General features: G+C 36.1%; 2 protein-coding genes across 2 annotated transcripts in view; both read left to right on the plus strand.

Moving 5' to 3' along the window:
• Nucleotides 1–247: 247 nt before the first annotated feature.
• Nucleotides 248–11,879, plus strand: LOC112566587 (CTP synthase 1-like). The gene is made up of 16 exons (XM_025242824.1): nucleotides 248–419; nucleotides 1,786–1,969; nucleotides 3,568–3,738; nucleotides 3,995–4,095; nucleotides 4,698–4,814; nucleotides 4,998–5,081; nucleotides 5,630–5,710; nucleotides 6,538–6,692; nucleotides 6,884–7,016; nucleotides 7,209–7,297; nucleotides 7,597–7,691; nucleotides 7,885–7,991; nucleotides 8,567–8,663; nucleotides 8,980–9,035; nucleotides 9,529–9,625; nucleotides 10,504–11,879. Exons 2-16 carry the CDS (start codon nucleotides 1,804–1,806, stop codon nucleotides 10,761–10,763), a joined length of 1,809 nt encoding a protein of 602 aa, XP_025098609.1. The 5' UTR covers nucleotides 248–419; nucleotides 1,786–1,803; the 3' UTR covers nucleotides 10,764–11,879.
• A 1,356-nt stretch (nucleotides 11,880–13,235) lies between these two features.
• The window catches only part of LOC112566033 (small subunit processome component 20 homolog), a 36,918-nt gene continuing 26,390 nt past the window's right edge, over nucleotides 13,236–23,763 (plus strand). The window contains exons 1-18 of the mRNA XM_025241959.1: nucleotides 13,236–13,372; nucleotides 13,997–14,080; nucleotides 14,562–14,628; nucleotides 15,322–15,386; nucleotides 16,056–16,126; nucleotides 16,626–16,820; nucleotides 17,514–17,598; nucleotides 17,908–17,967; nucleotides 18,176–18,253; nucleotides 18,434–18,592; nucleotides 19,137–19,292; nucleotides 19,922–20,056; nucleotides 20,645–20,722; nucleotides 20,986–21,170; nucleotides 21,336–21,458; nucleotides 21,634–21,725; nucleotides 22,322–22,430; nucleotides 23,122–23,266. Coding sequence (XP_025097744.1) covers nucleotides 13,337–13,372; nucleotides 13,997–14,080; nucleotides 14,562–14,628; nucleotides 15,322–15,386; nucleotides 16,056–16,126; nucleotides 16,626–16,820; nucleotides 17,514–17,598; nucleotides 17,908–17,967; nucleotides 18,176–18,253; nucleotides 18,434–18,592; nucleotides 19,137–19,292; nucleotides 19,922–20,056; nucleotides 20,645–20,722; nucleotides 20,986–21,170; nucleotides 21,336–21,458; nucleotides 21,634–21,725; nucleotides 22,322–22,430; nucleotides 23,122–23,266 — 1,923 coding nt within the window. The 5' untranslated portion in view covers nucleotides 13,236–13,336. The remainder of the gene's footprint in view (nucleotides 13,373–13,996; nucleotides 14,081–14,561; nucleotides 14,629–15,321; nucleotides 15,387–16,055; nucleotides 16,127–16,625; nucleotides 16,821–17,513; nucleotides 17,599–17,907; nucleotides 17,968–18,175; nucleotides 18,254–18,433; nucleotides 18,593–19,136; nucleotides 19,293–19,921; nucleotides 20,057–20,644; nucleotides 20,723–20,985; nucleotides 21,171–21,335; nucleotides 21,459–21,633; nucleotides 21,726–22,321; nucleotides 22,431–23,121; nucleotides 23,267–23,763) is intronic.

Here is a 23,763-nt window from a genome sequence, read left to right on the forward strand (position 1 = left end):
ATACAATCATAGCAAAAGCTTGACCTCCCGAACGTCTTATGTCCGGACCACGAACTTATATCCCCTTATATTAAATATTATATTATGTTATATATATTAAATACAAGTCCATGGTCCGGACAGAATTGAATGGTATCGTCCCTGCGAAGGAAGGTAGGAGTACACGCGGTGCGGACTGCTAGCGTCTCCAATTACTACCCGGACAGGGTAAACATCACAGGCCTGTACGATCACAGTAAAATGAAAAAAGCTCGACCTCTCGAACCATGTGATATGTAAATTTAGCGGGGCGAGAGAACTTTACGGGGAGATCACTGTCGGTGAGAGACCGCACTGCTTTTGTGTCTGATAAACGAGGGAGGGAAAAACAATTTCTGTGGACCAGCTTAAAGTCGTCTATCTCTTGCAGACTTTAACAGGTAAGTCTTCGCCTGTATAATTTTTGAAAAACACACATTTGTTTTCGTTCATTCATTGCCACTAAGCGGTGACTACTGATCGTTTTATTTAAGTGAAATAAAGAAAAATAACAATGACATTTGTCGGTCCTCTGCTCGCGACGGACTGAATTAGGCGAGCACGTGCACACATCGTGGGAATTTAGGATAAATAATTTCACACGCCTACGCACAGTGTTTCGATGAGCGACGTTTACAATAAAAGCAAAAACTGTACACAGGGTCTAACATAAATCAGTGTTTACCTGCGCCTGTGGGTCCCCTACTCCTTCCCAGGAAAAAATTTAAGGAGGAATAAAGTACGTTAAAAGCCAGTAAAACACTCTGCTGTATAATGTATGGTTAAGATTTTGATTTGTATATCTGGTGGACTGACCATCTTATATAGCCTATTATTATAGTTATTATTCCTAACATTATTTCAAAGAAATTAAAATTTTATGTACCACGGATTTTCATTTCATTTTGAAGGCTATTATAGGTAGTTAATCCAAATCAACAGGTGATTTAACTGCTAGTAACCATACTGAACAAGCATAGCGTTTATAATTAAATGATGTGTTTTATAACCAAGGACCAATGAATGACTGTCATACTAATTACCCGCTTAAACACCTTTGATTTTGCAAAAAAAAAAAACTTTCAGTTTTGTTGTCAGCATAAACAGGAAAAGCAGATGATATACATTTTTATTTTGATGGAGGTCTAAGATTTGAGATTTTATGGCTTGTTGGGATTTTGATTTATCGGCCTTAATGAAGTGATGGATAGATGTCAACAGCTTTTGCCAGTACTATAAAAAAAAGTAACTAAGTAACAAACTGAGTTAAGCATACTGTTGGCAATAATAATTTTTATGCCGTCCTTCACTTGCTGTTTCTGTGAACATTGATTTTCAAAGGACTTGCTGAGGCTTGGCTGATGAACACTTAGTATGAGGTTAAGCATTTGCAGACTGCCAGCAGTTCATGTTCATAGAAAAATTATTCACTCATTCAATAGAGGTGTATTGAACTATAGCTAAGAAGATTCATGGGTGCGAACTGTAAAGGAAGAGTTAAAAATTATAGAAAAATCTTACACAGAATACAGGAGTAAAGAAATGTCTATAAAATTAAAGCATGAATTACTTGCTATGTATACTTTTGAAATGTGTATTGCATGTAGTGACATGCAAGTTGAACGGACTTAACATCATGTAAAAAAGCACTGCTTATCATACATGGCTGTGATTAGAATCTCTCAAGATGTTTTAGCTGGTTATTTTTTAAGAATCTAGTAAACTCTGCATGTCCTTGTAACTTGTCTCTAATTTAACATCTTCCAGACCAGCTGCTCACTCAAGATGAAGTACATCCTTGTTACTGGTGGTGTCATCAGTGGAGTTGGTAAAGGTGTCATAGCAAGCAGCATTGGAACAATCCTACGTTCCTGTGGAATTCGAGTGACTGCCATCAAGATAGACCCATATATCAACATTGATGCTGGCACCTTTTCACCATATGAACATGGTTGTGTTTCGTTTTTATTTTTGCTCTTAATTGTTTATCATCCTATGTTTTAGTCTGATTTTAATAATTTTCAAACATGTTTCCAAAATGACACCATCATTTTTAGGAAAGCATATCAGCGCCTTTTCCTGCTGAGACAACTGAAGAATTGCAGGGTCAGCATCTCTGTCTTTAACTCTTTCTCTCCTATAGGCTAAAGGCGGTCAGACCCATCTGTACACATGAATTTACCTCTATTTCAAAAAATTATTAAAAAATAAGTAAACAAGGTAGAAGAACAATTCAAATTGAAAATGACAGCTCAAAATGTGTAGAAATGGATCAGTCTTACCTGAATCTCGCTTAAGAACTCACTTTCATGATAATCCAGCCAAAATTAGGTATATGAAGTTGAGTTTTGAAAAAAAAATTTCACTCATTTCAAACATGGCTTTGCCAGAAATTCGGGAGCAGATGAAAACCATTTTTACACCATTCATGGTCAAAGTCTCCTTCATCTGAAGCAGGAATATCCTCTGGGATGTTCTTTCTGTTGTTATTCGGCATTTCAGATGCATGATCAGGGCTTCTGCTAAGGCTAAATTCTTTGGGGTCCCAGGGACCCCTTCTTCAGATTTTTAAGGGGTCCCTGTTTTTCGCCGAAATTTGAAGGGGTCCTCCGAACTTTTAATGCCCACTGTACGCAATTTTTTGCGTAAGCAGAAGCCCTGATGATGTTCACGATCGTTGCAGGCTGCAACATTGTCTTGCCAGTCGCCTCGCCATGTTTACAATCGAAAAGGACAGGTAGTGTAGAATATCGTCAAGACTTCCGTTCAAACGTACTTGCTTCGTCATGTAAGGAGATAATTGTGTTCAGAAATGCCTAAACCATCTTATTTATTAAGTTTTTCTTCTAAACTGCGAGCTGTATGGGCCTTTAAAAAAAATCACAACAATACTTCACAAGTAGTGCGTAGTGCGACGTGCAGACAAGCGAGCGGCGCCTTTAGCCTACCAAATTCAACACGGAGTGAAAGAGTTAAGTCAGTATATCACACCCTGATTGAAAGCATTTCTATAAATCTTGCTTGATGAAGGTGGTCAAGACTGCCAGCAGGATCATTGGCTTTCCACTAAGATCATTAGATGATATATACACCATGGCATTGAGGTTAAAAGCTTAATGCATTATCACAGACCCTTTCCACATTACAATAAGATCTAGCTGCAGATGGAAACAACTTGTTACCAAGAAGTGTTTTTGCCAAGTTCTTACCAACTGCAGTAACACTCTTGAACAGGCCTGACAAATGTACCATAGTTTTCTTATGCAGCACTAATTATGGTGCGTCTGAAAACTATGGTTGAGTGTAAGTGTAACTGTGCATGGAACTGAAGGAGACAGTATTTTTTCTTATAGTTTATTACTTATGAGAGCTCACAACAAAGAAAATTTTCTGTCACTGTTGAGGACAGAAATACACAATAGAGACTTATTGTTTACCAAATATGTGTACTTGATGGCATGTTAATGTTGCTCCTTGCAATGCAAATGAGATTACTTTTTGAAGGCATTGTTAGATAAAATGTGGTCAGTATAAACATTTCTTTCCCAGGTGAAGTTTTTGTGTTGGACGATGGTGGGGAAGTGGACCTTGATTTGGGAAACTATGAACGATTTTTGGACGTGACACTACATCGTGACAACAATATCACAACTGGCAAGATATATCAACAGGTTATTAACCGTGAGCGCCGTGGTGATTACCTTGGGAAAACTGTTCAAGGTATATATTAGACATGTGAAACAGCGTGTTTACAGTCCTTATAGGTTTGTAGATTTGAGGGTGGACAAAATAAGGACTTAGAAGTCAGTTTGAATCTCATTATAAGACAGGGAAAAGAGAGTTACTAGTTTGCTTAATAGCTCCACTTCGTCCTTATAAAGGTGTCATAAATATAAGCTCTTGATGGTCACAATGATTAAAATCTTCTATAATTCTGTGAAGGTTTTATTTTAGGTTTTACATTTTGCTTTTTCAGTTGTTCCTCACATTACTGATGCGATACAGGAATGGGTCATGAGAGTGTCAAAGATTCCTGTTGATGGAGATAACAAAGTCCCTGAAGTTTGCTTAATAGAGGTATGCAGAGTTGTTGTCTTGTAATGGGTCCTATAAATTTCTTTTTTGTTTTTTTTTTTTTTTTTTGTTTTTTTTTTTTTGGCCGAGTTTGTATTTCTCTTGGTAGAAGGCGTCATCAAATTTAATAATTTTGCATTTGATTTTATTGCTTAAGTTATTAATTTATGAGATAATGCAGTTACGGTAGCCTCTTTGACATTGTAATATTTTTTATACTCTATATGTGTTTAGCAAACGCTGACTTACAGTATTTATGCATGTTAGCATGCAGATACTGAAACTCAAACATGCAGTCATTCTCACAGACACCCTCAACTCTTCAGGGAATAAGGTGCCATCAGTATAATTAGCACAAACTCTTTCATCATTATAGCTGACAAATTTCTAGGTTCGCTGACTGTTCAGCTTATTTATTCAAGAGATGTTTAAAATGGAAGAGTAACATTGTGTAACCAATACGTTTTCTTAAAAAGTCCTTTTATATAAACTGACTAGTAATTACCTATTATAGGGGATGTACCAAGACATTTGAAACTGTTTACACAATACAAGATTTAAATGTATTTTATGCCTGTCCTATATGGTCTTTTCCTCTTTTGCAGCTTGGGGGTGTAATTGGAGACATCGAAGGCATGCCATTTGTGGAAGCTTTCAGGCAATTTCAGTTTCGTGTAAAACGAGAAAACATAATCTGTGTTCATGTTAGCCTTATTCCTCAGGTAAATTGAATAATAACTTATCACCACTTGTCTTGTGCTGTGTTGCTACTTTGCATCTTGTCATCATCAGTGAGACAAAATAAGCAAAGTGATCATATTATTCTATCATATTATACTTCATTATTTACTTTTTTTTCTATTTTATTATTAACTTTCTAAATCTTCTAGTGTATATGTTTATAGCCAAAGGCAACTGGAGAACAAAAGACAAAACCAACCCAAAGCAGTGTGCGGGAGCTCAGAGGTCTAGGCATATCTCCAGATATTGTGAGTACATCCATGAACACAACCCCCTTGGACCATCATTTGTGTTAACAAAATGGTGCAGGCTTAATCTTTCTTTTTTTTTTTCTTTCTTTCTTTGTTTTATCAACCTTGAAGGTTACCGCTTCCGACATGGATAAATCTACATTTACAATGTAACTTTATCACTAAAACATAAGACAATGGCAGAAAAAAAAAAGTAAATATATTTTTTTGAAAATTAGTCATTTACACATATGGAAATCACTTAATTCTCTAGTACCTGTACTTTAGAAGAGGCATAGTTTTATGCATTTCCATTGTCTACTTAGTGGCTGTTAAAAGACTATAAAGACAGTGGGCCTGTTTTTTTTTTTTTATTATAATTTTTTCCATTCTTCCAATAAATTTTAAAATCAAGTCCCCTTCCCCCTTAATGCTCCCTGTCATTATAATAATTTTGTTTTTTTAATGCTATAGAGGGTACCTGACAGGAGTGACACAGTATAGGCATGTTAAGTTTGGCCTTTTTTAATTTCTTTGCATTTAATGGATATTCATTTCATTTTCAGATTGTCTGTCGGAGTGTCACACCCCTTGGTGATGACGTAAAAGAAAAGATCTCACTTTTCTGCCATGTTGCACCAGAGCAGGTAAGCATCAGCTGTTTACATATTTCGTGTCCCTTTTCATTTGTCAGAAAAGCCAGCATGAAGAAGTGCAGAACATAGGTCTAAGTATTAAAAAAGTCCGTCTTAATTTTTGAAATGGAAAAAACATATGGACTTTCTACCTCTTGAGATCAGATGTGACTATGAGGCTATACTCCAAGGAGAAAAAGCGATGTTATTTATATATTTTGGAACTACTGACTCCCTTCATGCCATCTGGTGACTGAAGCTTGATCTACATCTGATTCTATGCCCTGCAGTCCCAACAATCAAAACCAAGTGATTCTTGTCATATCCATGACCAGTGACCTCAATCCTAAGCCACATAGTTCTTAGCATCCTTATCCAGCACAGCAAAGCAGGGTCTCAGTGGATACCTGTTTAAGTTAGGCATATAGGGAACTCGTTCATAACTACAGACCTCCGCTTCCTACAAGAAGTCGAGGCTGTCTTGCAAAGAAAATGACATCGGACTGGAGGGCTAAGAAACTAAAAGCTTTTACATAACAGCTAGGCCTGGCCTGGCCAGGAGGAGCCAAACTACCATGTTCTGTTGTAATAATCCATCATGGTTGCAAGCTGACGTCTGTATGTCTTTTCAGTGTTGGTATATCATGTTCAATGTTACAGTGAGGTGTGTACATTGTTGATCTTTGATCATATTTTGGCTTGATTATATTTATGCAGAACATCTTGAAATTTTTAAGATTATAAACAGATTTAGTTTGTGATAATTACTTTGCAGGAAGATTGTCCTGTGTTATTAAAGTTTCAGATAATGTAGTTTACATGCACACTTCATTTCACAGGTATACTGTGTGCATGATGTCACATCTATCTACCGTGTTCCACTGCTGTTAGAATCACAAGGAGCCACAGACTTTTTGATCGATCGATTACATTTAAAGGTGCCAAATCCACAGTCTCGCAGGCCCATGATGCGTTGGAAAGAACTTGCTGACAGGTGAGTGTCTTTTAGGGGGGAAATTTGAGGTCAACAGAGAGAAATAACAGAAGTCAACAGTAATGCTTTGGAGTACAAATATTTGCACACAACATTCCAGGAAAGCTTAAGTTGGGGTCCATATTGAGCAAGAATATATTCCTGAATGCATAAGTCTACAGTGAAATTACGTTGACTTTCACGCCTTACAGATATGATCGCCTGCTGAAAGAAGTCACCATTGTTCTGGTTGGCAAATACACTAAGCTAGAGGATGCCTATGCATCTGTTATCAAGGCTCTCCAACATGCTGCACTGGCTGCCAGTCACAGGCTTGATTTAAAGGTATCAGAAACTTTTTTGTCTTGATTCAAAATTTTTGTCTTGATTTAAGAGGAAATGATGCAAAACATTTTTCTGATAAACAGTGATGAATATCCTAGTGAGTTCAGATTCTAAAAATTTATCTAACGTGATTATAAAGAACAGCTGAGCAAAGGATGGGAGGAAACAGTAATTGTTTGGCTCACATTTCAGTACATAGAAGCTGATGATTTGGAGCCTGCCATGTTGCATGAAGATCCTCAGAAATACCATGAGGCATGGAAAGAGCTTGTGGGTGCCAAGTAAGTTCTTTCAGTAATAGAGCAGTTTGTGGAAGCAGACTTAATGGGCAATTGTTTTGGTAGCAGCTTTATGTTTTTGATTTTATGTATGATGGAATTTAAGGGGCTGGTCAAATTGCTACATGTAGTTCAGTGGCAATCCATGATGTGTTTTAGTCTGCATCATGCAGAATCTGGGGTTCACCAGAATCATGTGATAAGCTGGTACACAGTTGTTTAATGTAGATTTCATTTTTTATACAGCAATTCTTAATCTGAAATCTTTTTAAAGTGAATTTGGGTTTTTTTTTCCCCCTTAGTGGAATCTTGGTACCAGGTGGCTTTGGGGGTCGAGGAGTGGAAGGAAAAATTCTTGCAGCTCATTGGGCCCGCACTCGAAACATTCCTTATTTAGGTGAGGATAATATTGCTTTTCTGTGTAAAATGACATTTTATATTTTATACTGACACTGTTAGTTTAAGGTACATATGCTTTATCTTCAACCTCTTGAACTGTCTTGACTGTCTTACTTCCATCGGCTATCCAAGTTTTATAACAAGTGAAAATGATGAAAGTTGATGATATGTTTTTCTTTTACAAATACAAGGCGTTTGCCTTGGTATGCAGTGTGCTGTGATAGAATTTGCACGCAACATCCTCGGCCACAAGGACGCTAACTCTGCTGAGTTTGACAGTGACACAAAAAATCCTGTGGTTAGTATTGCAATTAAGAGAAGGTTATAATGACTCATAGCTGCCATTTTGTTTTTAGGCCAAGAGAATACGCGCATTTATTTATAGCTTTGTCTTGGTCATAACTAGAACATAAGAATGAGGCTAGGAGTATCAAATGAGATCTTTCATGGCTTTTAGTTTCTTAGATACCGATGCAAAAGGCCAGGTCCTATGAAAAGTACTCAGGTATATGTGCTTTAATCAGGGCTTCTGCTTACGCAAAAAATTGCGTACTGTACGCATTAAAAGTTCAGAAGACCCCTTCAATTTTCGTCAATGGGGTCCCCTTCAAATTTGGGCGAAGAACAGGGACCCCTTAAAAATCTGAAGAAGGGGTCCCTGGGATCCCAAAGAATTTCGCCTTAGCAGAAGCCCTGTTAATTATAAATGGTTTTCTTGACTTCAACAAAAAGACAGTTCATATTTCATCTTTTAAAAGATTTCCTTGAGAAATGAAACAGATTTTTTATGCATTGATTAAGTATACCTTCTGACAAAGACTGCTATGTTGTATATTTGATAGTTTAAAGTATGGTTATGATTGTAACCTTCAGGTGATAGAAATGCCAGAGCACAATCCTGGTCAGTTGGGGGGAACAATGCGTCTGGGGAAACGCAAGACAGTCTTCAAAACAGAGAATTCTGTTATACGTAAGCATTGTGTTTAACAGATGTATAACTAATAGCAAAATATGTTATCATTTGTAATGCATATATAAAGTTTCAGGATGGGCATACATGGTTACTAGTTTGCCCAGTAATATTTGAAGCAGAGGAATGTGAATGCAGTGCTGTGACATTTTAATAACAAAATATATACATATATATTCATTTTCTTTTATTATGACTCCTGTATGAGGAGGCTTCACAGTCAGCTGGTTAATTTGGTTAGTCTGATTTAGGTCAGATTTCCTGTTAAAAGTGTGTGACTGAAAATCTGATATTTAATTTACTTTTGTGTTTTCAGGCAAGTTGTATGGAAAGAGTGAAATTGTGGAGGAGCGCCATAGACATCGATACGAGGTTTGTAATCATAAATATACAAAGTCTGGCAAACATAATCTGTGACAAACACATGATCAGTTTTCAGGTGTTTTTGAAAATTGAATGAGTTTTTGTTTTGACAACTGCAAGGCTTTTTTTTTTACCACTGAATATTTCATGTTATTAGTGGTTATCTAAAGGCTTACACATTAATGATTTCAAAACCTGTCGTGCAGTAAACCTCCCCTAGTTGACCTTGCTGTAAATGTCTGACTCTTTAGATGGTTGTGGGAGGTAAGGTGATAAAAATTTGGCCTCAACATATTTGATGCTCTAACACGTCTCTCCCCTACAACAAAATGGCCAAAAGACTACACCCACTTTTTCAAAACAATTTTCAGCTGAAAGCATGCTTCTCTTATTGATATTTAAAATTTAAAAAAAATAGACTTTTAGTCTTGCTCTTTATTTTCAAGAGTGTGTACATTTGACATACTATCTGCTTACAAGAATATATACATTTGTTGTTCAGGTAAACCCAAAATATGTCAGTCAGCTGGAGGATAATGGCTTGCGTTTTGTGGGACGAAGTGAAGATGGAGAACGAATGGAGATTATGGAACTGGAAAGTATGCATTATTCTATTTTTTTAATACATATGATAAGATTATATTCTTGTGTCTTGTAAAAGTTTACTGTCAAGCCTACTCTTTTAGGAAATGTGCAACATGTTTAAAAATGTATGAGAAAAAACTACACCAGGGTAATAAAAAGATGATGAGAACTGGTAGTAATATTGTCAGATGCCACAGTTTCATTCAGGGCTAAGGATATAATGATGGCTAGAACCAACATGCAAAATTTTTATGTCTTCTTCATAATGTACCCAATGATATGACTATGTGGAGATCACCCTCTAGCTACCTCAAATCCAGCTGTCCAAACCCGTTCCGGTCAAACGACCACAGACAATAAGACTTAAAAACAATTCAGCCTCCCTCCCATACCTGTCATGCTAATGAACATTCAACTTGTTTTTCACCTGGCTTCAGGAGCGGCCCGGTGGCGCAACGGTTAGCGCCTGTCACCAATACAGTGAAGGTTGGCTGCCCAGAGTTCATTTCTCGTCTCGGGCACGCTGTTCTTTCTCTGCACGTGGCATCTGTTTACAGGGCTGGCTGCTTGCCGTAATATAGCCTCAGTTGCTGGCACGGCGTAAAACACCAATCCCCCCCCCCCCCCTTCACCTGGCTTCAGGCAATTAAGATGTGTTGCAGCTACCTCGTTATTGTTGTCTTTTGGATGTACCAGTGCGTCCTGTGAAGTACAGCAAAGGCTACATTACATGCTAATGTCTTTTTAGAATTTGCATTTAAAATATTCAGCTTTTTGTTTTTGGTCAAGCAATTTTTTAGCAGTTATTTCAGACTTCTTAATGGCTTTGCTATTTTAAATTAATCTGTTGCTGCTTTGTCAACCTTAGTTGGTTTTCTTCTGTTGTCCTTAGGCCATCCATACTTTGTCGGAGTGCAGTACCATCCTGAATACCTTTCCAGACCAATGAAGTGTTCTGCCCCTTACCTTGGCCTACTTCTAGCCAGCTGCAACAAACTGCAGCAGTATGCAAGTCGTGGATTTCGCCCCTCACCCCGCATGTCCTTCTGTGAAGACTCGGACAGTGACAATGTTTCAGATGAGGTTGAATCACTCACATCTTCTGTGTCTAAAGTTGACTTGGAAGGAGAACTTGTAATTTCGTCTTCATAATAAAAGATTTATTTTGTTGCCCATTTGTATTCTTATGTGTATCCTATGTAGCATTGCACATTATTTAAAATAAGTGATTGTCAGATAAAAAGTCTTTGTATTCAGTTTTTTTAATTATTTTGTTATTGTAGTAAAATGGGTGACTGCGAGTGCTTCAAACTATGCTTCACGTGGGAAAAAAATCCCTTTTAATAAACTATTTTTGTGTTATCTTTATAATTATGTGATTTAGCATATGGTTTATTTCTTAAAAATTTTAATCTTCTGTAGTGATTGTGGGGGAAAAGATTTGAGAATGTTAAAATTCCTGAAAAGTATTTGGAGGGGGAGTGCATGCATGTGTGTGAGCAAGTGAGAGAGATAAGAAATTGAAAGCACAGGGTTTAGCACAAGTTCAAACTAACATTTCTTCAAGTTCAAATCACCCATTCACAGACTGGCATGTTTTGACTGATTTAGTATAATATATTAGTAAATAATGAGACTAAAAAGGTGGCTTTTTAAATTCCAGTTAGCCCATATATTTGGGAAATTATAACTTCCACTTGGAACCTTGCAAAGTTTTGTGTAAATATATCTTGATAACTTCTCCCTATCAGATAGGCAATTTTGCACATTGTAGTTAACATTGTATAATATTAATCAAACAACAAAATTATTTCCTGGATATAAGTCATCAATGTTTTGACCGTGGATTGCCACTGATTAGCCTTGCTGTGTATGAGGGACAGAATGATTGATGAGTTATGCACATCCATTTATTATGCATTGAACTGTACATAGGTTTTGTGTGACATATCTTGAAAAAATTGGATACTAAATAAGCTTGAAAGAGACAGTAAGATTAGAGAGGAAAGTTCAGCAGGATGAGGTTGTTTAATATAGAATGAATCTCTTGCCCACCAGAGACAGACCACAAATTAGAATGAATGTGAAAGCCTGTCTTGCAATTTAACAGTGATATCTATTTCATGTACATATCAAAGAGTGATTTGATTTTGTATATTACATTCACATTATTGTATATTTTAGCTTTGTCATCCCCTGAATGTTTTAAACATTTTTTTTTCAATTTTTGTAAAGGCTTAAAATGTATAAATAAATATATTACAAAGATTTATGTTTTGCTTGTACATCTGCATGCTGCAGAAAGCTACACAATCTCACTCGTGACTCAGGCACTTCTTCATCTTTTCTCGGTATATTGGGCTTGAGTAAAATTTCACAATAAATGCTGTCCGGCAAAAACCTACTGGTGAACAGTGTTCACTACACACTTTCTGTCACCGTTAACACTTTCCAGCTAAAGCTCAATGTTCTAATCCATTCAACATACACTTTCAGTCCATGTGCCACCTATAAGGGTTAAACATTACAAAAAACAAAAAACAACAACACCCCCCCCAAAAAAAAAAAACAAACAGCAGACACAGACTATGGTCAGTGACAAAGTAGCAGTAGTCATATCACTATAGTTCCTTTGTTCTGTATGGGGTTTGTGACACCTATAAGGGTTGTGCCACCAACTTTAATTCTGTGCCATTCTCTTGCCTATCCTTAGATGTTATTTCTTTAAACTTTCCTCTCCTACCACCTAGTACTGTTACTTCTGGATTGGCACAGCTAGTTCTGCGGTTCTTAATATACATATGCCTTGTTATACATCCGTTTTGTCAGTTCACTGTTGATGTCTATGCCAACAGCCATCATACCATGAGCATTGCTTCCCAGCCGCCTTTGAGTTGGTAATGCTAGATGTATGCACTAAGTATCCCAATTAAGTTGTCATTATCATGAAACTTCATGGGTTAGTGACCCGAGGATGTCTGCATACACATACGTCTGCATATGAGCACACGTGTCATGTGCCACTGAACTGCCTAAAACAAGAAACAAAAAACCATAATGAGTATCATAAATAGCTTGTTATTTGTGTATTATACAGTAAAACCTTGATCTCTGTTAAAACTTGCTAGAATTCAACTTAAATCAGGACTTAACTGAGAGAGGTTCTAATAAGGAGAGCAACCTGTCTGCTTTGATTCCGCAAACCACGACTTAAAACACTTGTACAGGACCAGTTAAGGCAGGTTTTGAGCAGTAGGGAATGAGTAAATATAAATGATAGCAAGAAAAAAAAAACCAGTTTAGAATTAAGATTCTTTATTGATCAACAGGGAAAATAAAACATGTTGTGGGAGTTAACATTTTTCAACTTCACGTACTCAAGACTTGTGTGTACGTGTTATCTATTATTCTTACTTGAACGTAAATTTGATTTTTGTGGCCTTGGTAATTTGATCATTTACCTATAACAAAAACTTAAGCTTATTCATTTGATGATTCGTGAACAAAGCAAGGATCCGCGAGTATAGGATATAGGATTTTGTTCGTGGACAAATTGAAGAAAAAAGAGGAAAAAAGCGTGGTTTGTTTTGTGCCTGAGAGTTGTCCTCGCTATTTATGGTTCGGGAATAATCGTCACTTCCGCTTTCAGAACACACGTGTGAAGTAGGCCGATGTGTTTGTGTGTGTTTTCAGCTGGATACGATCGAGCCTTGTAATCTGCAAATATGGGGAGGTCTCATAAAGAGACCAACACCTACAGGGTAAATTTTACTTCTTGTGCTGTTGGCTACAGATTGCTGAACGTTAATAGTCGTCGTGTTTTCAGTCTTTTTTTGGCAGATTGCAACCACGTTTCTGTTTACTCAATATTTGGCCGATTTTAATACGTACAGTGCTTTCTGTAATTCATAGTTAAATTTGTCTGGCTAAATAAGCACTGGTAATGTGTAATGACCATAATTTTGTTTTTGTGTCATCATTTGCTAGTTGTTTTCTACATCATTTTATTAGACCTAATAATTAAAAGTTGCGAACATTCATAATGAAGCAAACCAAAAACTGACAAATGATTGTTATTACTAATGTTTAAAAATCGTATTTATAGCATAAAAGCAGAATCGCAGTCTATTACAAATATTCACGAAACGAAAATTTACATACATCACTCGCAAAGGTTTGATCTTTCAGACACAACACTTCAAATCCTGATAACTTTGTTTGGCTGACTGAATAGAATCTAAATTAATATTATTCCTTTGTTGATGATAGTTAAACCATTAATATCTGTTAAGTTTCTCACTACTACAAAAATTTCTTGTTTTGGTGTATTGAGCTTCAAAAAAAAAATGAGAGCATGTTTAACAGTTTGTTTACTTATTTTGCAGTTTCAAAATTTTTCTGAACGAATTGCTTATATGCACTTTGATGTTGCTCATCACACACATAAACAGACTGAAGGATATCCTGAGGTTCGTGTTTATTTCGTTCACTTTGGTTGAAATTGATAATTTCTATTTTATTATTGATGGTTTTTATATTTCTGTATAATTTGGTACAGTTGAACCTCGGCTAACGACCACAATCCGTTCTGGAAAATAGGTTGGTATCTGAAACAATTTTTCCCATAAGAAATAAAGGAAATAGATTTAATTGGTTCCCAGCCCCTGTTTACTTACTAATATATGAAAGTTACAGGCTGTATCCCTGGGAGCAAACTGGTCTTGATTATGTGCAGTGGTAAAAGCTGTTACATGTATTTAGGTGTAAAAAGTATTGAACATGTTCCTGAAATAAGTGGAATCACTGTCAACTAAAGTTGTTTTAACATTCAGTTTAAAATTAGTTTCACTACTCATAACAAATTTTAGATAATCCAAAGATTTTTTATTGTTTTGGCTTTGATTGTGTTTAGTCTCATTTCTGGTTTGTTACATACCCTGTACATTGCAGTCGGACCAGTCTTTCTTTAGAAATGCCATTGCCAAATGGGTGGATCTCAACTGTACACAGAATTTCTGTAAGCACTATTGCTAAAATTCTAGAATCCTTTAATAGAATAAGATAAAACAGAATGTATGTGACATTCTTAAGAATATACTTTTGAACTGGCTAATACCTGCATCATATTTGTAAATGGCAATGCAGCAATATCACTTATCATTCATTGTAAGCACTTTCTTTTATTTAAAAATACTAACATTAAAAGATTCAATAACAAGACCATAAATAATATAAGGTAAGAGATTTGATACTAACACGCCACTTATGTTATTTCCCTTGGAAAGGCATTAATCTTGTGGTAAAATGTAAATATATATAATGTAAATACATATATTCCAAAAAAAGACACAATTTTCAGTTAAAACTAAACTTTTGTCAGTCATTTCTCCTAGTTTCAAAAGAAATGTTCCTAAGTTGTGAAAGGTAGTCGAGAAATGGTTTTTATTAATAATAATTTTATTAATAATTATTATTGTGTATTTTTATGGTATGTGCCAGAAATCCTAGATACTAGGCTAGTTATGAATTGCATATTATCATGTTTCTTATGTTTGCAGTTGTGTGCTACACAACAAATCTGAGTGAACATCTTTAAATTACTTCTTTTCAGATAAAGGTAGTCTGTGAGCATTGTCTGCTTATGCAAATGGTAGTCCAGTGGTATTGTCTCTTTCAAAAGTTGGTTACCTTGTGGTTCTCTTTGTTTCAGGTGACTTTAGAGAAGAGATATCTAAATTCCCATGTGACACCTTTGTTCAACTTGTACACCATGCTGTGAGTTGTGGAGTTTCATTTTCATGTCATTTTTGTTAGACTTGCATGTTTGTCAGTTTTATTGCATGTTATATCCATACAGCAGACTCACAATAGGTGAAGTAAAATGTACAAAATTGCACAGCTTTGTATCTTCAGGGCTTGGTTAAAAGTCTCATTGTTAGGATTCCTTAAAAATCCAGTGGTCATTTAAGTACCAATTTGTAGTATAGCAAATAATAGATGTAATATTTATAGAAGATATAAATTTCCATTAGCCAAAGCTCGATCAACTTCAGTGGTGAGATGGTGATTAATTTTGGATATAAATACTACAGATAGGGCATAACTGTTCAGATAAGCTAACTGTTGTACAGCATCTCAATGACATGCTGAAATTTCTACAATATCTTCAGGAAAAGAGGCCATGGCTGGGCAAAGATCAGCAGTCACTTATGTGTCTACGCAAGTGCTAAACATTGTTATCTTTTCAGGCATTAGAGATAGTGCTGTGAAATTAAAAACAACTGTCCTTATTGATGCTTGCCATGCATGTGGTTTTCATTTTTTAAAACTGTGTGAAGTCTGAATACTTTACTAGTGTTCAAATTGTAAGTAAAATGTCGTTTTGGAGTGAAATGTGGTTTTTGAGTTCAATGTTGATAATTAGAACTGCTGGCTTTTTTTTAGGAGGGCATTATGGCTACCATAAAGAAACATCTACAAGTTCCAGACACACTTGCCCTGGAAGCTCTCTTGGAGTAAGTTTGACTGTTTCTCTCTAAGAATTCAAAGTAAACATCAGTATTAATGCATGGGAACGTATCTCTTTGATTGAAGATTCTTGAATTAGGTTGGGAGTGTGAAAATGTAATTTTATGAAGCAAAAAGTACTTTGCATAGAGTGAAAAATAGAGAACTACATTGATGCCATTCAGATTCAGAAGATCAAGTTGTGTGTACAAAAGCATTCATTTGCATGAATTAAAGAAACAAATGTTTGCAACCAAGCATGTGAATATAGGATAAATAGTAGGAATAGTATTATAGTGTGCCCCAAAGATAGCGTTTTGATTGAGTGAAAGGGAGTTGATGCTGCAATAAATTAGTAATGTTAGGGAGATGATGGGATTTTTATAAGAAACTACATAGCATTTCAAGTATTTATGCATTTTAGTATATTTTATTTATTTAGCTCTCAACCCTCCCACATAAAACACAACCAACCAACCTCCTCCCTTCAACCTCCTATTTTCATAGCCTGCTGGTGCAGATGGCTCGTGACTTGGGGCCAGACTTCTACCCACACTTCCGTGAAGTCTTTGACATTCTTGTCCAGCTTTTGCGGTCCAATTCTCACGATGCTGACATACTGGAAAAAGTCTTTGAAGCCATGGCTTACCTTCACAAGTATTTATGGAGATACTTGGTCAAAAATATACAAGAAGTTTATGGGTAAAGTATATTGCTTTTTTTATTTTGTTTAAATTTATGGGATTGCATTATAATGGCTAGTCAGCTAACTGTAATTGTAGCTGAAACAACTATGGACAACTTTAAATTTGTGTTGGAGAGGCCTTAACACCTCATTGGTAGTCTAGATTCTGGAGTTTGGTTCTTGACCCATAAGAGCATGCCATTAGCCAATACTCATCTCTGCCCAGCAGCAATCGATACCTCAGTTATCAGGGCAGGTAAATGACAGTAGACTTGGGGGTTGTAAATACAGCAATCCATTTACAGTTCACTGCCATTATAGCCATTAATGTCTTTTATATGTGTTTATATATTTTTTGATAGTAAAAATATTTAAAAATTCCATTTTGACTAAAAATTAGAAATAGAAGAGAGAAAATGGGCTTTGTCAAATATTAACCTCAACACAAGGTAGGATATATAAGAAGGCAAAAAAAAAAAGCAAAAAAAAAAAAAACCAATTCCTCCCACCCATAAAAATAAAATTATTGTTAGTGTATCATTTAGACTTCACCTACACAGTGATGTTGCTGCAAAACACAAATTTCAATATCTCTTCTTGCTCAGCATTGCAGATAAGTGCATTGTATAATTTGTTTGCTGATTTTCATGCTAAAGAGATAATGTCCTTTAGGATGTTCAATTCATTTGGCCTTGTACTTTGTTGCTCAGGTATTTTTCCTGTCTTCTGACCCAGAGCAACAGAGATTACATCCAGAAATTTGCTGCTGAAAGCTTTGCATTTTTGATGAGAAAAGTAAGGATATGTTGTGTGGTCTGTGCTTCCATTTCAGAACTTTATTTCAGAATTTATGTCCCTGTACACATGCTTCAAGGTTGCCTCTTTTTTTTCTCTCTTCTTTTTTAAAACCTGACTCAAGTGGCTTATCGTTGCTTTTGTGTTTTTTTTTTACACTGAGTAATTATTAGCAAATAGAAAATTAGACTAAAACCGACTTTTTATGAATTTTACACCAGTTTATGATGCGTAAATCATTGTAAAAAGTGTGCTACCGGTGCATGTAGAGCATGTTTCTTATGCTGGATTAACTGTTTTATTTTGCAGGTGAAAGATTATGACACTTTGCTTGAGTTTCTGTTCAAGGACCTAGAGATGAACCAACAGGTGAGAGAGAATTATTAACTTTATCATTTAGGAGTCTGTAATCATGGTAGAGTCTGATTATCTTAGGTGAACATATGCAAGTGCGTCCTATCATGTAGGTGAATCTGCACACATGCTCATGCTTATGCACACCCAGAATTGTGAGAGTTTTCTAGGATGTTTGAATTTTCTTTGTGGTTGTATTTTTTTATGTTTGTATATTTTTCAGAAAACAGCAGGAGTAGGCCAGTTGCTGTTTGAAATGATGAAAGGTGTAAAACAACACTTCCATACAGTCAGCAGCAAGGTGAGTAAAAGCAATGAAGATGCCTCTCTCTCCCAGCTCCCAGTAGATCATTAAGACACCAGAGCATTGGCTGTTGAAAAAAAAAAAGAAATAAAATGCTGCTTTCTTTCTTACAATTGAAGCCTCAAAACTATAATTATCCAAAGACAATCTCAATTTTTGGTTTTTTTGGTTTGACAGGTATTCACCTGCATCCTTCAGAAGCTGGGACCGCATCACATTGAAAATGAGACCCAATTGCCATGGAAACAGGTGGAAGAAACTGTTGAACATATGATGAAGGCATGTGCCACATATACTAACAGGGACCAGGCAGGACCATTATGGACAGTGCTTCTTGTGAGTATAAATCTTGTTGATGTTTCGCTAGCTTGCGCCGGGGTTTTAAAGGTACTCAGTCTTTGAAGATTGAAATGTCCGAGACCACGCTTTCCTCTAGGCCTTATTTTTTTGTGTGAAGACATTGCTCATCTCCTTTGCTGCCTTTTCTTCCCTGACTCTTTATAGCATGAGGTACTCGTTTAACATCTGGGTCTTCTTAAGGAAGCAAGTTTTATTGTATAAGCATCTAACCAAATATATGCTCACCTCCGACCTTGTATGCTGGTGCTATTTAAGAAGCCAAAAGAATGTTGTTGTAAATGCTGAGTGGGGATAGCAAAGTGTTACTCAAGAGTACCATGCAGAAGGTGCTGCAGGATCTTCAGATCACCAACTGCCTATAATCCTAAACAATGTAAAACCTGTTGCAGGCTTGTTTTAAAAAATGTAAAAATGAGTAGGCATAATCGTATTGTTATTTTATGACTTGTAAAATTTTGTTGTGTTAACATCAAAACTCAGGAAAGAAAGGTAGCATAAGTGGTTTATGATCTTTGTGCAGAATGTTTTGGGAGATGTGCACAAGTCATGTCTGACAAGTCAGAAAGAATCTCAGCCACTGCTCAACAGTCACTTGTGTCGTCTGCTGCGAATGTTGACTGTCTGGTTGCAGCACAGTAATGGCAGTATAATATCAGATCCACCTGAAGTTGCAAAGGTATATATACTTAATAATTATTTGGTTATATTTATAAAAATTTTTTATTTTAATTAAATGTTTAATTCTTTTGAAGCATATTCAGAGAGTTGTTTATTCACTTAAATCCTCTATAAGCACATTTATAATGTTCCAGTTTTGTTATAGCTTGCACCCTAGACAAATACCTGTATGGGGCACCTGGTAGTGTAGTGGTTAAAACACTTGCATGTGACCATTGCAGTCAAAGGTCCTGAGATCAGATCTTGTCTTTGTATATGACACCTATTCCCAGGCCTGTCATCAGGAGTTTTCTCTGGGTACTCCTGTTTTCTCCCCTTTCCCTCTCCCCTCATAGCATGAAATCACCTGTAGATGGAAGCACTTGTCAGTCAAACCAGCCAACAAATGCCTATAGCTGTGCAATTCTAAATGTGTTAATCTGTTGATTTGGTGCTTTAAATTTAACATAATATAGTGCTAATAGTATTCGTTAGCAAGGTTAACCCATGCCAAAAGTCTATCACTTATCCAAAGAATATATTTATAAAAAGTCAGCATTGACCTTTGAGTTTTGAAATTAAAAAAAAAATGCATTTAATCTAGCTTGATAAAACTTTTCACTTACATTTTCTGTTCAATATCGCTAGGCTTTGATGTCATTGTTGAAAGAGCTGCCCTGGACAGAAGGTTTGTCAACGGACCTGTTGAAGAGCATCTCCTTGCTTCTTCAAAATGCCGGTTATCGTTTGTCAGTAGAGTTGACTGTCCAACTGTTGTCTTCGGTAAGTCTCTCTGAAGCTGTAATTTCCTAGCATAAGTTATCCAAGTAGAGCTATCTTTTACCACAGTATTTTAACAGACTATTTCAGTAGACTCTTTCTCTTTACTGTTTCCACCCACTTTCCTTCTTTCTTTTTTATTCCTGCTGTTTTGTTTTTTAACTCGTTCATATTTCATTCCCTGGTGCAGCATTTCCATGATTTGACACATAATTGTAACATTTATATCAACTGAAAGGACATGTGCAACAAATGGCTGTTTAATGTAGGTCATAGTCCATAGGTTAACGTATGCATTCAGTTATGTATGTGTGTTGCATTTATGTATCTATGCTTAGGTGTATATGTGTATACATACCCACACATGCGCACACACATGATCACACATATTTGCAGTTGGCTTACTTGCTGACATCAGTGATGTAAATTCAGACTTATTTTTGTGTGTGGAAGATCCTCCTGTGATGCACATTATGGTAACAAATATCTGTGTTGTCACTGGTAAGTGCTAATGCCCACCCATAGTACAAATGACTGATAGAGTGAAATTGATTTTAGAGTATTATTGCATTGTTCTTATTTCATTTTCAGGTGTTTTCAGCAGACTTTTCACTAAAGGACATGAAGCTGTTTGCCATGTCACTCATTTCAACACCACTGTTTGAAAAGGTAATCATGGGAAAGACCACTATAGCTGTCTGTTAGTGCCTTTTTTTTATTTTTTTTGTCTGAACCTTCACATCCTTTGAAGGTGTTTGCATATGTGTACTCATCAAAGCAGTCTACTCTTTGTTTTTTATTATGCAGTCTTTAGTCCTATTCCTCTTTATTCTTTCACTGCTTAGAAACTAACATACAATTATGTGAAATTTTAAAGGTGCAATTGACACAATAGAAAGAGGTAAGCAAAGATTTCTTTTTGACTCTTCCAGGATGTTGTACCAGGATTTCTCTCCTTAATAACTACAAAGTTTGATGATGCCAGTGAGGATGAGCAAAAAGAGATGCTGGCATGGTTGACGAATGTTGTATTACTGAAGACTACCAGCCCAGAGGATGGCAGTCAGCTGCATCGACTACAACTATATAGCCTGGATTTCGGCAGAACAAAGAAAAGGTGGGTCGCATAAAAAAGTACTTGGTAAAGGTCCAGATGTTAGTGCATAAAGAAGCTGGAAAATGGAGGACTCCTTAATGAAAACATAAAATGCTAGGTCCCATAGAAACATTTAAAACTTGTCCTGGTTCTAATTGTTGCTCTTTCCATACATTCTTTTTATAGCAAGAAGAAGAACAGCTTTCTTCTATGGCTTCAGTCATTGGTCAAGACTACCCAAGGGAACACTGTGACGAAGGAATCTCTGCCACTTGCATGGATGGCTGTGACATGCCTTCCTCACATAAGGTATTAATTTTTCATTTATTGTATTGTTCGTCATTCAGATACTTAAAAAAAATAATCCTGATAAATTCATTACCCATTATGTGTGAGATTAAGTTTTAAATGCCTCATGCTTTTTATTGTCCATTAGTCCATAATTTTTAATTGCAGTCTCCCTTTTTTCCTTCACTTTTAACAGCATCCTAAACAGAAGTGCTTCAGCAAAAGCTCTTGCTTTATTCTGGAATCATCTGAATAGCTCCTTATCAAGGATCTCCAGCATAGACCAAGGTAATAAAATAATTAGTTTTTATCTGTGCTTGTCTGAGTATTACAGTTAAGGCAAAAGTGTGTATATTTGGCTTGGTACATGCATGTGTGTTTTCTTATACATCCATAAACAGTGCTTTTGATGCCTACCTAAAGGTGTGTGCACCTTTTTTTTCATATAGTGACTGGAGAAATATTAATAGTATATGTTTATTTATAACTAAATCAAATGTACTTTGATGTAGATCTGTGTTAGACTGCGCCGTGATAGTGTTTTTTATTTGCTTCTGTGCATTTCTTGTGACCTTCACATCAAACAGTGCATGATACTGCCAGATGGGAGACAAATTGCAATTAGCTAAATTAAATTTATTAATGATTTAGAGAACCATATGGCAACATTAGACTTTAGCTGTATGCTGTAAGGGAGATAGTGGGATCACTTATTCATGATGGTGGATTGCTAGTTCCTGCTATAACCATTCGTTCGGTAATGGAAGTGATTATGTCACTATTATTATTATTTTCTGACCAACATTAAATCCTTCATCTTCATCATCTTGTGCTGTGAGATTCATAATCATAAAAGTTTTCATCTTTATTCTTTATGCCTGCAGATGTTTTGCTCTTTGTGATGCATCAAGCAGCCATGTCTCTGTTTCTACTTGACTCAGAGTGTGAAGTATCAAGACTTTTACCATTTAAGGATGTCATCGCCTTGTTAAAGTATGTTCTTTTACGCCTGTTATGTATCACACTATGTTCACTTTGTATTTCAATATGCTGCATGCCTTTATCATACTCTGTGTGGCTAGCATAGCTTTATTTTCACAGTAGCCAAAGATGCTACCAGTCCCAGGAAGAATAAGTTTCATCATGTAACTTAAGATAGTTTTTATTTTCTTCTGGTCACCTGATGTGTGATGTAACTTCTGGTGTAGCTGTATTTATCAGACAAAAATCTTAGTTCGACCCATTAATATGTAGTTTGTAGAGACTTTGAGAAGAAAAAATAGTTGTGTTCAAGCAGCCTACAGCAAAGACTTTGTCAGCCCCACCATGTGGTTTAGCATAGGTGTCCATAGACCAATTATGCTTTCATAGCATACATATGTATGGGAGATGTCCTCCTAACTTATAATGCTGTTTTCATTCATCATTTTAATGTGCAGCAGTGAGCCACTCATTGACCAGTCTGAGTAGGATAAAGGCACTTAGTATGAATTTCTAACCTTACTAAAACGAATTTTTACTGTAAAAAACATTTCCTTTTTTGTGTGCCTGTAAAATTAAATTTAAGATGTAGTTAACTTTTTGAATTTACTTGCAATAACCATTGTCTACTAAATATGCCTAGCCTGTTCTATTATCAGTTGATTTGCCTTTGATAAGGAGAGTGCATGTCCTCCTTGTGTAGGTTATATCCTGCCAACCTGTCAGTATTGCATACTGCTGACCTGTATCTCTCACTGATAAATGAAGAAGAGGACCTTTTTACCAGTGACACGATGGGTGAAATTTACCAAGCTCTGGAGCCTAATCTTATGTCTGGATCTCACAAGGTAGAATGTGGATTCTTGGTGCTTGGAAAACTAAAAATGATGCTGCATCTCAATGTTTTTTTCTATTTGCAAGAGACTAAGATTAAACGCATAAAGTTTTCATGTGTATGACAAACTTTGTCTGCGTCATGTTTCAGTTTTAAGTAATAAAAGTATTTTCAAAAAGAATTCTTTGTGGTCATCTGAAACTGAAACCTTATTCAATCTTAAAATCTTTCAAAGGAAAACTTTATTAAGTTTTGATACTTTTGGGGGTTTTTATTTTTGAGGACACAGCTGAAAAATGGTTAAACCACTGGCATCCAGTCTAGTTTGATTCCTATGGGGTGCAGCAAAGTTCCCCTCATTGTTCCCCTTGTTTCCCTAGAAGGTTAGGGGAAGTAAGGTAGGAAGAGAGAAGATGGACACCCCACTACATCAAAAGCTGGTTCTTAAAAAAATGTTCTCTAACACCTCACTGGAAAAATATTAGGGAATAATTTTTATCTTTACTTTTT

The sequence above is a fragment of the Pomacea canaliculata genome, linkage group LG6, assembly GCF_003073045.1.
Source record: "Pomacea canaliculata isolate SZHN2017 linkage group LG6, ASM307304v1, whole genome shotgun sequence".
Taxonomy (NCBI): domain Eukaryota; kingdom Metazoa; phylum Mollusca; class Gastropoda; order Architaenioglossa; family Ampullariidae; genus Pomacea; species Pomacea canaliculata.

Coding starts and splice junctions, on each gene's coding strand:
- LOC112566587 (XM_025242824.1), top strand. CDS start 1,804: ATGAAGTACATCCTTGTTACTGGTGGTGTCATCAGTGGAGTTGGTAAA. Junction 4,096..4,697: donor CTGAAGTTTGCTTAATAGAG/GTATGCAGAGTT, acceptor CCTCTTTTGCAG/CTTGGGGGTGTAATTGGAGA. Junction 7,692..7,884: donor TCGAAACATTCCTTATTTAG/GTGAGGATAATA, acceptor TACAAATACAAG/GCGTTTGCCTTGGTATGCAG.